Source organism: Nannospalax galili, unplaced genomic scaffold (assembly GCF_000622305.1).
Source record: "Nannospalax galili isolate Female #2095 unplaced genomic scaffold, S.galili_v1.0 scaffold278, whole genome shotgun sequence".
In the NCBI taxonomy this organism is placed as follows: Eukaryota; Metazoa; Chordata; class Mammalia; order Rodentia; family Spalacidae; genus Nannospalax; species Nannospalax galili.
Window position 1 is genome coordinate 14,381,080 of NW_008347536.1, and position 13,170 is coordinate 14,394,249.

General features: G+C 49.0%; 1 protein-coding gene across 4 annotated transcripts in view; it reads left to right on the top strand.

Moving 5' to 3' along the window:
* Window positions 1-13,170, top strand: part of Gdpd5 (glycerophosphodiester phosphodiesterase domain containing 5) — an 85,298-nt gene that overhangs the window by 64,047 nt on the left and 8,081 nt on the right. For all 4 annotated transcript variants that reach the window (XM_029568841.1, XM_017800894.2, XM_008844239.3 and 1 more), the window contains 5 exons: window positions 5,492-5,590; window positions 5,898-5,991; window positions 6,332-6,477; window positions 11,706-11,788; window positions 12,865-13,015. In XM_029568841.1, the coding sequence (XP_029424701.1) occupies window positions 5,492-5,590; window positions 5,898-5,991; window positions 6,332-6,477; window positions 11,706-11,788; window positions 12,865-13,015 (573 nt within the window). The remainder of the gene's footprint in view (window positions 1-5,491; window positions 5,591-5,897; window positions 5,992-6,331; window positions 6,478-11,705; window positions 11,789-12,864; window positions 13,016-13,170) is intronic.

Below are 13,170 nucleotides of genomic sequence, written 5' to 3' on the forward strand. Positions count from 1 at the left end.
CCCCCCCCGTTCCACTCTGTCCACTGTGCCCTCAATGGCTGGCCTTAGCTTGGGTCTTTGAAGTCTAAGTCAGGGCTGCATCTTCAGCTCACTAGTCTACCATGCCACACTGTATGCCCAGTTCCACATGTCCAGGACACACAGCCCCGTGAGAGAGGAATTTGGTTATATCTTAGACATGCCCACACACACGTGTGTGCTGGCCAGAGAGACTCCATTTTGGAAACCGCATCTTAAGGAAGTAACCCTGAGCTGAATTCTCCCCTACCCCCAATTCTTGTAAGTGACCCAGTCGCTGTAAATCATTTGGCCTTCCTTGTAGATCACAGGAGAACAAAAGCAGGCTTTGCAAAGCCCGTCTGATGTCTCTACCTGCTCATTCTGGCTTCCATAAACTTGCGTATCGCCGTATCACTGTGTCCCAAAGGAGATGGGATCTCGAACTCCTTGCAGCTCTGGGCTCCACAGAGTGATGTTGCCACTTGGTCGCTGTGACTGTTTTCCTTGTGCCTGCCGATGCCAGCCGGCCAAAACGGACAGTACCTGAAACGGGGAGTGAGGATTGAAAGAAAGGAAAGGAGACAGAAAAGATGCTTGGGAGGGCTCACAGTCAATACTGCAGCCTCGATTTATTTCGGTACTGTCTTTTTATACAGAAGAACTCAATTAGTTACAACTGCTGTTTTTCCCCACCTGTATCTGAGGGTCAGGGAGCGGTCAGATCAAAGGCTTCCACTATTGTAGGTGTTGTGAGGCTCTCCATATAAACATATTCCTCCTAATAAGGCAGATTAGATACTGGCGTGCATAATACACACTCAGTAAACAAGCCTGACACAGCTGAATGATTAGCGGCTCCCGACACTTTCCTATGTAGCTTGTCTCCAGGGAGGAACCCCTCTACTGCCCCAGTGGTTTCTCCTGCCTCCCCACTGCATTTCAAAGCATTCATGTTGTCAATTTCCATAGGGCTCCTGACCCCAACCCACCCATCTGGGGCTCCCTGGAGACTACACTGATGTGAACTGCCTCCCTGTCCCCAATGTTCCATTCCATGCTGGACCCAGGGCCTCAGCTGAGCAGGGTCCTTGCTCAAACCAGGGGCATAAAACTGGAACAGTCGTGACCAAAGACAGAGCTGCCCCCTCTCAAAAGCTTCTGGCCATGGAGGGAGGTCTGAGCCATCTCTTTCCAGAGCCTTGTAGGAGTGGGCGCACCATTTAGGAAGGGACAAAAATACCCGGAAACAAACTTGAGCCCGTGAGATGGGTCCAGAGTTACTTCAAGGAAAAGGACTCACTTCTAGTTTAGCAGGGGGACAAGAAAGAGGAAGAGTGAGAGACAGACAGATGAGCTGGAGTTGGTGTGTGAAGTGGGAGGTGCCTATGAGCACTGGGTGGGGGTTGGTTATTGAGGTCCATTAAATGCAGAGCATGCACCTTGGGAGCCAGGCTCAGGTGACTGAAGCTTTACAGGGATAAAGAGAGCAGCAAGCAGCCCTGGCTGGTCACTCTATCCTGAGGACTTCTCTGGACTTCCACAGCCCCTCTTTGGGAAGCACTTTCTTCTTTCAGCTACACAGCTGACACTTGAAAGAATGCACCAACTGGCACCTGGGGCTGGGGTACACATGCTGTGGTCACCTCCTGGGGCCATGCCTGGCTCTCAGTGAGTGATCCTAGTTAGAGAAGCCTACAGATCTGCTGAGCCAGCAGGAGGTGGCGGATCAATGCGGGGAGTCAGAGCCCCTCATCTAAGCTGCCCCCTGCTCTGAGGGGCCAGGTGTCCCTTCCCCTTCCCTCCACACCATCCTGTGAGGTCTCAGCAGGCAGAAGGGCCTGCCAGGCAGAGCTGGTCCATGCTGAATCTGGTGCCAGGATGGACCGGCTTCTCAGGCTCAGGATATTCCAGCAGGAACTGGAAAATTCTACATACATATTTTTTTCCAAGATTCTGTTGTTGGATTCAAAGAGCCTGAGGAACTTTTATTCCTTTTGTTTGATTGCTTTCTATTAATCCCTTTGACATGACTCAAAATTCAGACACACAAAAAAGCACTCAATGAAAATCTCCCTACTGTCTTACAGAGATGTTAGGCATTCAAATACATTCCCTTTTTCTTTTAATTGCATTTATTTATTTAGTGTGTGTTTGTGTGTGTGTGTGTGTGTGTGTGTGTATGCACTCATGAGTGGGCCACAGCACACATGTAGAGGTCAAAAGGCAACTTGTGGGAGTCACATTTCTTCTCACACCAGGTGAGTTCTGGGGATTGAATTCAGGTCATCAGGCTTGGTGGCAGGCCCCTTTTACTGGTTGAGCCATTTTGTTGGCCCCCTTTTTCTTTAAACACATATAGCCCACCACACCCTTGCCATCCCCTTAACAAACTGCTTGAAGCCCCTTTGTTTTGTTTTGTTTTTTCTATTTTTGAGACAGGATCATGCTTGGTAGCCCAGGCTGGTCTCAAACCTTGTCCTCTTCAGGCTCCTGAATGTAAAGATTAGAGACACGTGACACGACACTCAGCAAGAATATGTACTTTCATAATCTTGATCTTGCCAAATTCCCTCTTTGCCACGTGACACCAATCCATACTCCCTCAGCAGTGCATGGTCAATCCATGAGAACCCCTTGTTTGTAGTCATGAGCTGATTTCTTGGCCTTTGCCCATCTGATGGGTGAATGGTTCCTTGAAGTACTTTCAGCTTGCATTTCCCTGACTTGTCACTGGAGTTTTCTCTTTGTATCTTCTGTCCTTTTGCTGTGGGATCTGCTTATTAATTTGCTGGAGCTCTTTGTAGATTTGGGAAATTGGCCCTTTGATTGATGAACTGCAGATAATTTTGCCTAGTTTGCCATTCATCTTTTGACTTTGCTTATTGTGTTTGTGTCATGGAGATTTTCTTTTTCATTCTGAAGTACTTGAATCTGTTATCCCTTTTATGACCCTTGGGTTTTTATGTCAGACTTGGGAGGGTCCTTCCCACTCCAAGACGATAAGAAGTTTCTCTGTGATATCACTTAGTAATTATATGTTGTAGCTTTTTTGACATTTAAAATTTTCTTTTTTATCTTTTGGGAGTTATTTTGGGGCCTGGTGTGATCTTACTGAGCTCATTTTAGATGGCTTCACAATGTTCCCAGCTGTCTCTGCTGAGCAGACGGTCCTCTCCCCTCTAATCTGTGATACCACTTCGATCACATGCACTGTATCTTTTAATGCATTCAATTTCTTTCTGAACTTGACTTTCATTTATTTCTCTGGTCTTATGCCAATGACATATTGCTTTAAAGGTGAAAGTTTTATGGGACACTTTAATCCTGATCTGTCTTTAGTTTTCAGTTCCTCTGAGAACTGAGGAGGGGAAGGCAGAGGGACAAAGACTGTACAGAGAGGGAGCCACCTGCACTGGGCTGGGTACTTTGGCCCAGAGCTTCAATCTCTCAGGAATTCCCTCCCAGGTCAACTTCAGGAGAAGCCCAGGGGCCTGGGAGGTGGATGATTCTTTTGGGGGGTGCTTTGGAGGTATCCCTCATGCCATCTGCCACCCAGAGCCAGTGCAGATGCCTCCTCTGGTCACAGCTCCCACCTTCCTAGATATGGTGTTTACCCTGAGCACTCTGCCCTACTCCTGCTGTGTAGTGCCAACTCCCCTACCCCAGGCTGGGACCTGTACTCAAAGGGCTTTGTCAACCAGGAGTTCTGAAGAGAAACACCAGGCTTACCTAGGCACACAGCACAGGAGGTATAGCTGTGCAGGGCTGGTGCCTTCTGAGTCCCCATGAACACTTCAGCATTGATGGTGAATTCAGACTGTTTCCTAACAGCAAGTCCACATCACAGTTCTTTCTGGCAGCTAGATTCTGTCGTTCCAGCTGTGCTCGAAACAGACACATTTGTATGCCAGGCACTGTGTTCATCACAGCAACATTAAGCAGTATTTATTGACTGCTTACTGTGTATGATGGGCACTTTCCTCAATATTTCATCTGCTCCTCCCTGTTCCCCCTTTTGGTTGCTATTAGTCAGAACTATGGCACTCAAATCTAAGTCACTTCCTTTCAGTAGTAGCCACCTTGCAAAGCACCTTATTTGCATTTTCTGTTCTGTGTCCCCAGTCCCCTCCTGGTAGGCACTCACTGTCCCTATGTCCCAGAAATTCTCTAAAGGTGTTACCCTCCCCCAATGCAGTAGAGCCAGGATTTGAACCAGGAGTGTGACTCAAGTGTGGGGACCCCAGAACTAAATATCAGGTACCCCAAATCCAGCCCATTGCACCCCTTCAAGGCTGGATTTCAATTCCTCTTGGGTCATGGCACCCAGGCAAGACTCAGGTGGATGAATGAAGGAAAGAATGAATTCCTCTTGTTACTGTCACAAATCAGAGCCCAAAGGGACAGAAATGCTAAGGCTGAGCTCAGTTCTGCCTCAGGCCTCCAGGTGGATCCCTCACCAGGTCAGGTTTGGGAGGAGTCACATCGTGACTTGATCTATTCCTGTGAGACAGAAGGACATAATGGAAAAGAAGCCCTTCGCTGAACTTTCAGTGACGCTGCCAAGCATGATGGGTACTGCTGCAGCAGCTGTAAAACTGTGATGAAATTTTAATTGTATTAGGATTATGAGGGTTGGTTTTATTGCAAGGACTTCCGCTGGTGGTGTCCTGTTGTAATAAGATGTCTCAGAAAGGGCTCTTCAGAGACTCCTGTTGGGGGGCTGTGGGGGGCTGAGAGAGGGGCTACTTAGAACGGAAAGAACTCCAGGGAGGACTGAAGGAGGAAACCTTAGCTGAGTTTTACTTAGGTTGGGAGTTTTAGATACCATCTCTCCCCACAGATCTCTGTCCCCTGAAGGTATCCCTGCTCCTTTTTATAACTGTGCAGAACACATTAGAAGCTGGACTGTGGATGTAGCTCAGTAGGTAGAGTGCCTGTCCAGTATACACAAGGCCCTGGGTTTGATCCCCAGCACAACATAAACTGGGTGTGGTGGTTCGAGCACCTGACCAGTACTAGGGAGGTGGAGGCAGGAATCAGGAGTTCAAGGCTGGCCTGGCCTACATGAGACCTTATCTAAAGAAAAAAGAAAACAGATGCAGGAGATCCAGGCAGCCAGTCTAGTAAGACAGACCATGGGCAAGCAAGACCCTGTGTCAGGACTTGCTCCTGCCATAGTGCCGCTGTGAGCCCCTCCCTTCCTCCCACTGCACAGCTTCAGCCCTGGGCAAGGCAGCTTCCTTCCAAGTTGCTGAGAGCCCAGGAGGGGCCCTGATTTCCAGTCTTCCTCCATATCTCTTCCTCTTGGGGTCTGTTGCCCCTCCTGCTTCTCCCTCTGGCTATCCTCTCATCTATCCCTACTTCCTTCAGCCCATCCCAGCCTCCCCTGCCCCGCCCCAGCTCTGTCTTTCTGCTCTTTCTCCCATCCCCTTCTCCCAAACATAGGGCTCCTCACTCCAGCTCTGAGCTCTGTCTGGTACTTCCATTGCAGATTGGGTTGGTGGTCATCCTGACCTCCACAGTGGTTGCCATGTCAGCAGTGGCCCAGCTGTGGGAAGATGAGTGGAAGGTGCTTCTGCTCTCCCTGCAGGTGAGTGGGGTGGGCCAGGGACCAGGCCACTGCCTCCCCAGGGCCTCTGTGACAGGCAGTGCCTTTTTTATCACTCCTTTTTCTCCACACCAAGGCCCAGAAAAGGGCAGGGAGGGGGTCCCAGATTACACAGCAGGTCAGAGGTGGGGATGCTGCTCTGCCCCAGAATCTCCAGATTCCTCTTGGCTGCCAAATGGAGACAGGGTTGCTTGCCCTGTAGTTAGAAGCAGGCCAGCCGCATACTGATGACCTGAGGGTCTGGGCCTGGCTGTGAGTCCCAGGGCCCTCTGCCTCTCCCCATACACAGGGCACAGCACCATTCCTGCATATAGGGGCCCTGGTGGCCATCACTGCGCTCTCCTGGATTGTAGCAGGACAATTCGCCCGCACAGAAAGATCCTGTGAGTACCCTTGGGCAGGGCCTTTTCTCCTGACTTCTACAAGTACCCAGGCCAGTTTGAGGTGCCCCCACTGGGACTCTATCTGGGTGGCTTGGGCATGAATTGGTACCCGGTGCTCAGCATGAGGACTTGACTCCAAGTAGTCCACAGATGCCACCAGGCGTTGCCTTGGATTTCTGCTCCAAGTCCCTGAGTCTGTGTGTCCACCTTCCCAGCAAGACTGAGGGCCACCCCTCAGAGCACCAGGGTCCTGCTTCCCACTCTGGCAAACCTGGGCTCCTGGTTTGGCCTGGTGGGGGCAGAACAACTCACAAGAGGTGCTCACTGCCCGTATCTGCAGCCTCCCAGGTCACCATCCTCTGCACCTTCTTTGCTGTGGTCTTTGCTCTCTACTTGGTTCCTCTTGCCATCTCTTCTCCCTGCATCATGGAGAAAAAGGACCTGGGCCCCAAACCTGCCCTCATCGGCCACCGTGGGGCCCCTATGGTGAGTGTCCACACAGGGCCCTCCGAGACTGGGTGGAGTTGGGGCAGCTGCCACTGCAGGGGAGGACCCTGTTTGGGGAGGAATATGGGAAGGTCTGATAAGAACCTGGGTGAACACAGATCCTGAGGAGTCCTAACAGTTGTTGCTAGAAAAATCAAATGCTTATCCTGAGGCCCTAGAGATGTCATGCAGTTTTAAGCTCCAGCCCAGCACTGCCAGCTGGGTTAAGGAGAACAGGAGAGAGCTGTAGCCAGGTAGCCTGGGGCTAAGGCCAAGAGAAGGAACAGATAGTCAAACCTGACTGAAGAGAAAAGGATAAAGTCAAAGTCATAGTCCAGCCCTGCCCCTGAGGTACCCAGCATCCTATGGGAGAGCTCAGACTGAGAGAGGTTTCAAGGCCATGCTGCCTGGTAGGGCCTGGTCCAGCCCCTGGCCAGCTGCAGGAGAGGCATGGTTTCCCTTTCTCTGTGTATTGTTTGTTCCTGTGCCATGTGAACAGTAAGGGTCCCTGCTTACCCCTGTGAGGTGAGAAGGAGCATGGATGAAGGGTCCAGATGTGTACCAGGCACACAGGAGGAAAGAGGCATTGCTGTGACCTCTGGCAGGATCCGTTAGGATCAGGGCCTCCCCACCCACCAGAGCTTCCTAGAAGAGGCAGTACCTGTCCCCATCCCCAAGGGGCATCTGGGACTCCCTGAGTGCTGGCCTTTCCTGGGAATTCCACTTTGCCATTGGATTTCAGGGTAGAAAAAGACCTCACAAAGCAATGACTTTAAAAGATGTGCCTGGGTTGGCATGTAGCTCAGTGGTAGAGCACTTGCTTAGCATGCATAAGCCCCTTGGTTCCATCCCAGAAATGTACTTGATTTTGTTTTTATTTTGAGATGGGGTCCCACATATCCTAGGCTAGCCTCCATCTCAGTATGTATCTGAGAATGATCTTGAACATCCTCCTGCCTCCACCTTGAGTGCTGGGATTACAGGCATGCACCACTACATGGGTTTGTGTGGTGCTGGGGATCAAACCCAGTACTTCATTCCTGCTAGACAAGCACTCTACCACTGAGCTACATCCCCAACTCTCATTCCAGCACTATGAAAGACAGAACAGGGACTGTGGAGATGGCTCAGGGTGATTGCTGCACAAGTACGAGGACCAGCGTTCAGATCACCAACACCCACATAAATGCTGGGCAGGCCTGATTGCCTGCCTGTAATCCCAGCCTCTGGGAGGCAGACACAAGGGGATTCCTGGGGCGATCTGTGTAGCTGGAAGATTTGGTGAGCTCTGGGTTCAAGGGAAAGACCCTGCTTCAATATATAAAGTGGAAAGCAATAGGGAGAAGACTCTTAATATCGATCTCTGACCACACATGGACTCACATGTGTATCCACATACATGCATACATATGTGCACACATGCACACCACACACATATACATACAAAAATAATAAAAAAGATGTGCATAATGGGGCTGTAAAGTCCTTCCCTACACGTGATATGACTTATATTCTAGAAAAAACTTACAGGCATGTGCTCCTGAGCTAAAACCTGGTACCCTACCACCAAATCCCACACTGGTGTGAGGCTGGCACCTCCCAGAGGCAGCCAGGTGGAATCTGAATGGGGGCACAGTTTGCTATCTGTGTGTTGGGGAATCACCAGTCCCTTTGAGCCTCAAGTTGGGAGTGCCCATGTCGTTGCTATTTTGAGAGATTAGAAACTTAGCCTTCCCAGGAAGACCTGGCCTTTGTAGGTCTGGAGGTCTTACATAAAGCAGAACAGGGGAGGAGGAAGAGGGATGAGTCGGCCCCAGTGTTATTTTCTTCATTAAAAAAAATTCAAACATGGGGTTGGAAAGATGGCTCAGTGGTTAAGAGCCTGACTGCTCTTGCAGAGGACCTGGATTTGATTCCCAGCACCCACATGGCGGCTAACAATCATCCGTAACTCCAGTTCTAGGGGATCCAGTGCTTCTTCTGACTCCTGTGGGCACTGCACAACATATATACATGCAGGCAATACACTCATACATATAAAATAAAATATTAAAAAATCCAAACATACACCAAATGAAAAGACTATTCTAACATATCATATAATGGTGACTCTCTTACTGCCTTCCACACTCCAGCATCTTGCCATTCTGGTACCACGATCTCCTGCTATTCTGCATGAGTAAAGTGAATCCTAGACATCAGGCAGTTTCACTCTGACATGCTTTAGGATATATATCTTACACATATGGGCTTTCTGTTTTGCTTTGACTTGCTTTTTTGAGACAGGCTGGCCTTAAACTTGGAACAGTCTTCCTGCTTCCTGAGTGCTGAGACTACAGGCATATGCCACCATGCTCAGCACACCAGCACATAAGGACTTAAAAACAAAAGCAAAAACAGGCTGGTGAGATGGCTCTGCAAGTAAAAGTGCTCATTGTGCGAGCCTGTCAGCCCGAGTTCAATCCCCAGAACCCACGTAAAGGTGGAAGGAGAGAAGTGACTCCATATAGCTGCCTTCTGTGCTGTGGCATGTTTACCCACACCACATATGCACATAATGATAATAAAAAATCCATAATGCTTTTTAATAACCCACCAAATTAACAATTCCTTCATATACCTTAATATCATAGTTTTGTTTCCCTTGGTTGTCTACAAAACTATCTTTTTATAGTGCAAATTTTAAAAATCAGGATCCAGGCCGGGCTCAGTGGTGCACGCCTTTAATCCCAGCACTCGGGAGGCAGAAGCAGGAGGATCTCTGTGAGTTCGAAGCCAGCCTGGTCTCCATAGTGAATCCAGGACAGCTGGGGCTACCGGGAGACCCTGTCTCAAAAAGACCAAAATAAATAAATAAATAAATAAATAAATAAATAAATAAATAAATAAGGATCCAAATGATATCCTGTGGTACATCTGCTTGATGTACGTCTCCTGAATGCCTTTTAATCTGTGACAAGCCTCCCATTTATTCTTCGTGCTCTTTATTGAAGAAGCTGTCACTTGCATGACCTCTCATCTTATACATCTGCATCCTTGGGGTTTTTGGTTTGTTTATCTGTTGTTTCATTTTTGAGACAGGGTCTTAGTGTGTAGCCCAGGCTAGCCTGGAACTCACAAACTTTCTGCCTCAGCCTCCTGACTGCTGAAGTTGCAGGGTTGTGCCACCATGCCTGGCTGTGGTGTTCATTTTATTGTTCATTTATTTATTCTAACTGATACATAATAATGGTACATATTTTCAGGGCAGAGTGCTACTCCCATGATGTATCATGTCCAAATCAGAGTGATTGGCATGCCTATCACCTCACACATGTACATTGTATTGGGAACATGCAAAATCCTCTCCTCTGCCTGTTTGGAATCAGAAAATAAATTATCATTTACCATAGTCACTCTATTGCTATGGGGTGCCGGAATTTACTCATTTGTTCCAGCCCCTATCCTAGCCTCTGTTAACCACTATTTGAAGTTAACTTTTTTTTGATTGATTAGTTTAAAAAATTTTATGTGTATGAGTGTATTGCTTGTGTATGTGCATCTGTGTCATGCAGTGCCCTCAGAGGACAGAAGAGGGCATTGGATCCCATGGAACTGGAGTTACAGACAGTTGTCAGCCACCATGTGGGTGCTGGGAATTGAACTCGGGTCCTCTGCAAGAACAGCCAGTGCTCTTAACTACCAAGCCATCTCTCCAGCCCCAAGGTCAACTTTTTTAAACATTTGTTTATTGATGTTGGGGGAAGGGAGTGCATCATAGCACACATTGGGATCAGAGGACAATTTCTCCTACCCTGGGTGTCCTAGGAATCAAACTCAGGTCATTAGGCTTGGCAACAAGCACATTTGCCCAATGAACCATCTTGTCAGCTCAAGGTTAATTTTTTAGTGCTGATTTTTAGAGACCAGCCAGGGTCCCTGCATGTCCCTGTAAATGCCTGTGTCCAGGGTCCCCAAATGATTGCCTTCTGTCTGACACGCCTGGTCAGTCCAATCCCTGGTTCAGTGTTGACCCCTAGTGGTAGCAAGAGGTATGGCAATTTACTGACACATGGACCCAAAGGAGGGAGACTTGGAACCTGATTCTCTCAAGCCTAAGGACCCTCGGAGAACAGTGAGCCCACATCCCCAGTAGGCAAATGAGGAAGCAGATGGGGAGGGAGAATATGCTCAAGGTCGCAAAGCTGGATCATGCAGGGTGAAGGCTAGAACAGGATCTTCTAGTTGGTCTGAATATGGTTACCAATTATTAAGAACTTTCTGGGATTCAGGCATAGGATGGGGTTTTAGTCCATGTAGCAGTCCAAAGAGGGAGGGAGTAGTATCATGGTTGTATAGAAACTCATCATGCCACAGAAACCTCATCCCCTCACCCTACCCCCACTCCCTAGGATCTCCACCATGTCTGGGCTCTGAGATTAACAAAGAAGGAACTGGGCACTCATCCCCCGCCCAAGGCTGTCACAAGGCTATAGGCCTACGCAAAAGGTCTTTTTTTAAAAAAAAAAAAAAAAATTAAAGTTTAAAAAAAATTTTTTTTTTTCGTCTTTTTTGAGACAGGGTCTGCCTGTAGCTCCAGCTGCCTGGAACTCTGTAGACCAGGCTGGCCTCAAACTCAGAGGATCCGCCTGTCTCTGCCTCCCCAGTGCTGGGATTAAAGGCGTGCGCCACCACGCCCAGCAAAGTTTTTAAAATTTTCGAATTTGTGTGTATGTGAGAGAGAGAGACAGACAAAAAGACAGAGACACAGAGAATGCACGCATGCACACATTAGTACTGGAGCCCACAGAGGTCAGAGGTGTCGTATCCCCTGGCAGTGGAATTACAGGTGGTTGTTGGCCACCTGTGGGTTCTGGGAATCAAACGCAGATCCTCTAGAAGAGCAATACATGCTCTTAACCACTCCAGTCCCCCAAAAGGCCTTTTCCCTGCAGAGTTTAGCTCAGTGCTGGGACACACCAAGGGTGCTATATGGTCAGAGATCTGTTTGTTAGCTGTGTCAGGCATTCACACAGGTCCATAGTAAGCACAGTACCTGCCTCTTCACATAATCTAAAAGATGAGTCAACTGAGCCTCGGAGCAGCTGGGTGGGTGCCTGGGATCACACAGCTACTCTACACAGGAGCCGGAATGAGAACCAGGCTTGCAGCAGGGAAGATTTTCCACCAGCTGGGGAGGAGTCATCAGCCGAACCCTGGCTCTGCCCTCACCATTCCTTCCTCCCCAGCTGGCCCCAGAGCACACACTGATGTCCTTCCGGAAGGCCCTGGAGCAGAAACTATATGGGCTTCAAGCTGACGTCACCATCAGGTTGGTGTGGTGGGGAAGGGCAGTGGCACCTTGTCCCCTTGCATCTGTATCTGGGCCTCTAGGTGGACCCTCCTGTCCCAGCCTTGGAGATAGGAGACTATCTCCTGGCTCATCCACAGGAAGCCAGGCATCCTTTTTATGCAAATAAGGCTTGTGGCAGACTCTGGAATATAAAGAATGGACATTTGGTTCAGGCAGGGTTTAAGTGTGGAGACCTGGATCCCCACCCTAGACACACTGCAAAGAAAACTGTTTGTGTGTCACTGAATGGTAGAGCTCAAACACTTGGATAACTGAAGTTAGTTACAGAGCAATACGATTACTATGATGCCAGTTTTTAAAGACCACACAAAAGTGATGTGTACATTTTCATCTATAGATACAAAAGCATGTATTAGTATAAATGACAGGAAAATCCACACCAACCTCATATTAGAGATGACCCTAAGGAGGAGAGATGGGCAGGCACTATATATTATTGCACAGGTTGTGCTCTAAACAATACTGCATATGTGGGGTCACCATTCCCGGTGTAGACAGCATAGAATTGTGTATGGATCTGGCGGCAGGCGGAACAAAGCCTTGAGGAATGGGGAGCACGGGTGCCTTTTACTGTTTCATACTACACTGTTGCCAACTTGGGATGATAAGGATGGAGCAGGTGTGGAATTTGTCACAGGAACCTGCGATGGCTCTGTTATCCTTAAGGCATTTCATGGCCTTGGTTCCAAGCCAGGTTCCATCATTTAGTGGCCATTGGCTTTGAGCTAAGTATTTCCTCCTCTTAGCCTGTTTCTCCATTAGCAAATGAGGCAGCACCTACCTTCAAAGATTACTAAGAGAACAGACCCAACCTTTCCCCATTCCTCCCTCAGCAGCCCCCCAACCTGACCTCCATAAAGGACATTGTCCCTTCAAGGTCCCCACTGGGCCAGTGTTCTCTCTGTGTAGGTGGGAAGCCTGTAGCTGAGAGAGGGAAAGACTGCTGGGTCCCTTGAGGGTGAGGAAGAGTTGGGGTGGTCATTGGAAGAGGGTGAAAGCCTTGGGTGGGTGGTGATGGCTCCCCTTTCCTGCAGCTTGGATGGTGTGCCCTTCCTCATGCATGACACCACTCTGCGGCGCACCACCGATGTGGAGCAGGTATTCCCAGAGCTTGCCTGGAGGCCTGCAGCCATGCTCAACTGGACTGTTCTGCAGAGGCTCAACGCTGGCCAGTGGTTCCTCAAGGTCTACCTGCAACTGGGCCTATCCTAAGCATGGGAAACACAGCAGGGTCCCCGAGAAGGGAGGCAGGTGGCCATCTGCTCAGATGATACTAGCCAGGCTGGGCAGTGGCTCCCGTGACTCCTGCATCCAGACCTCATGTCTATAGCTGCTTGTTT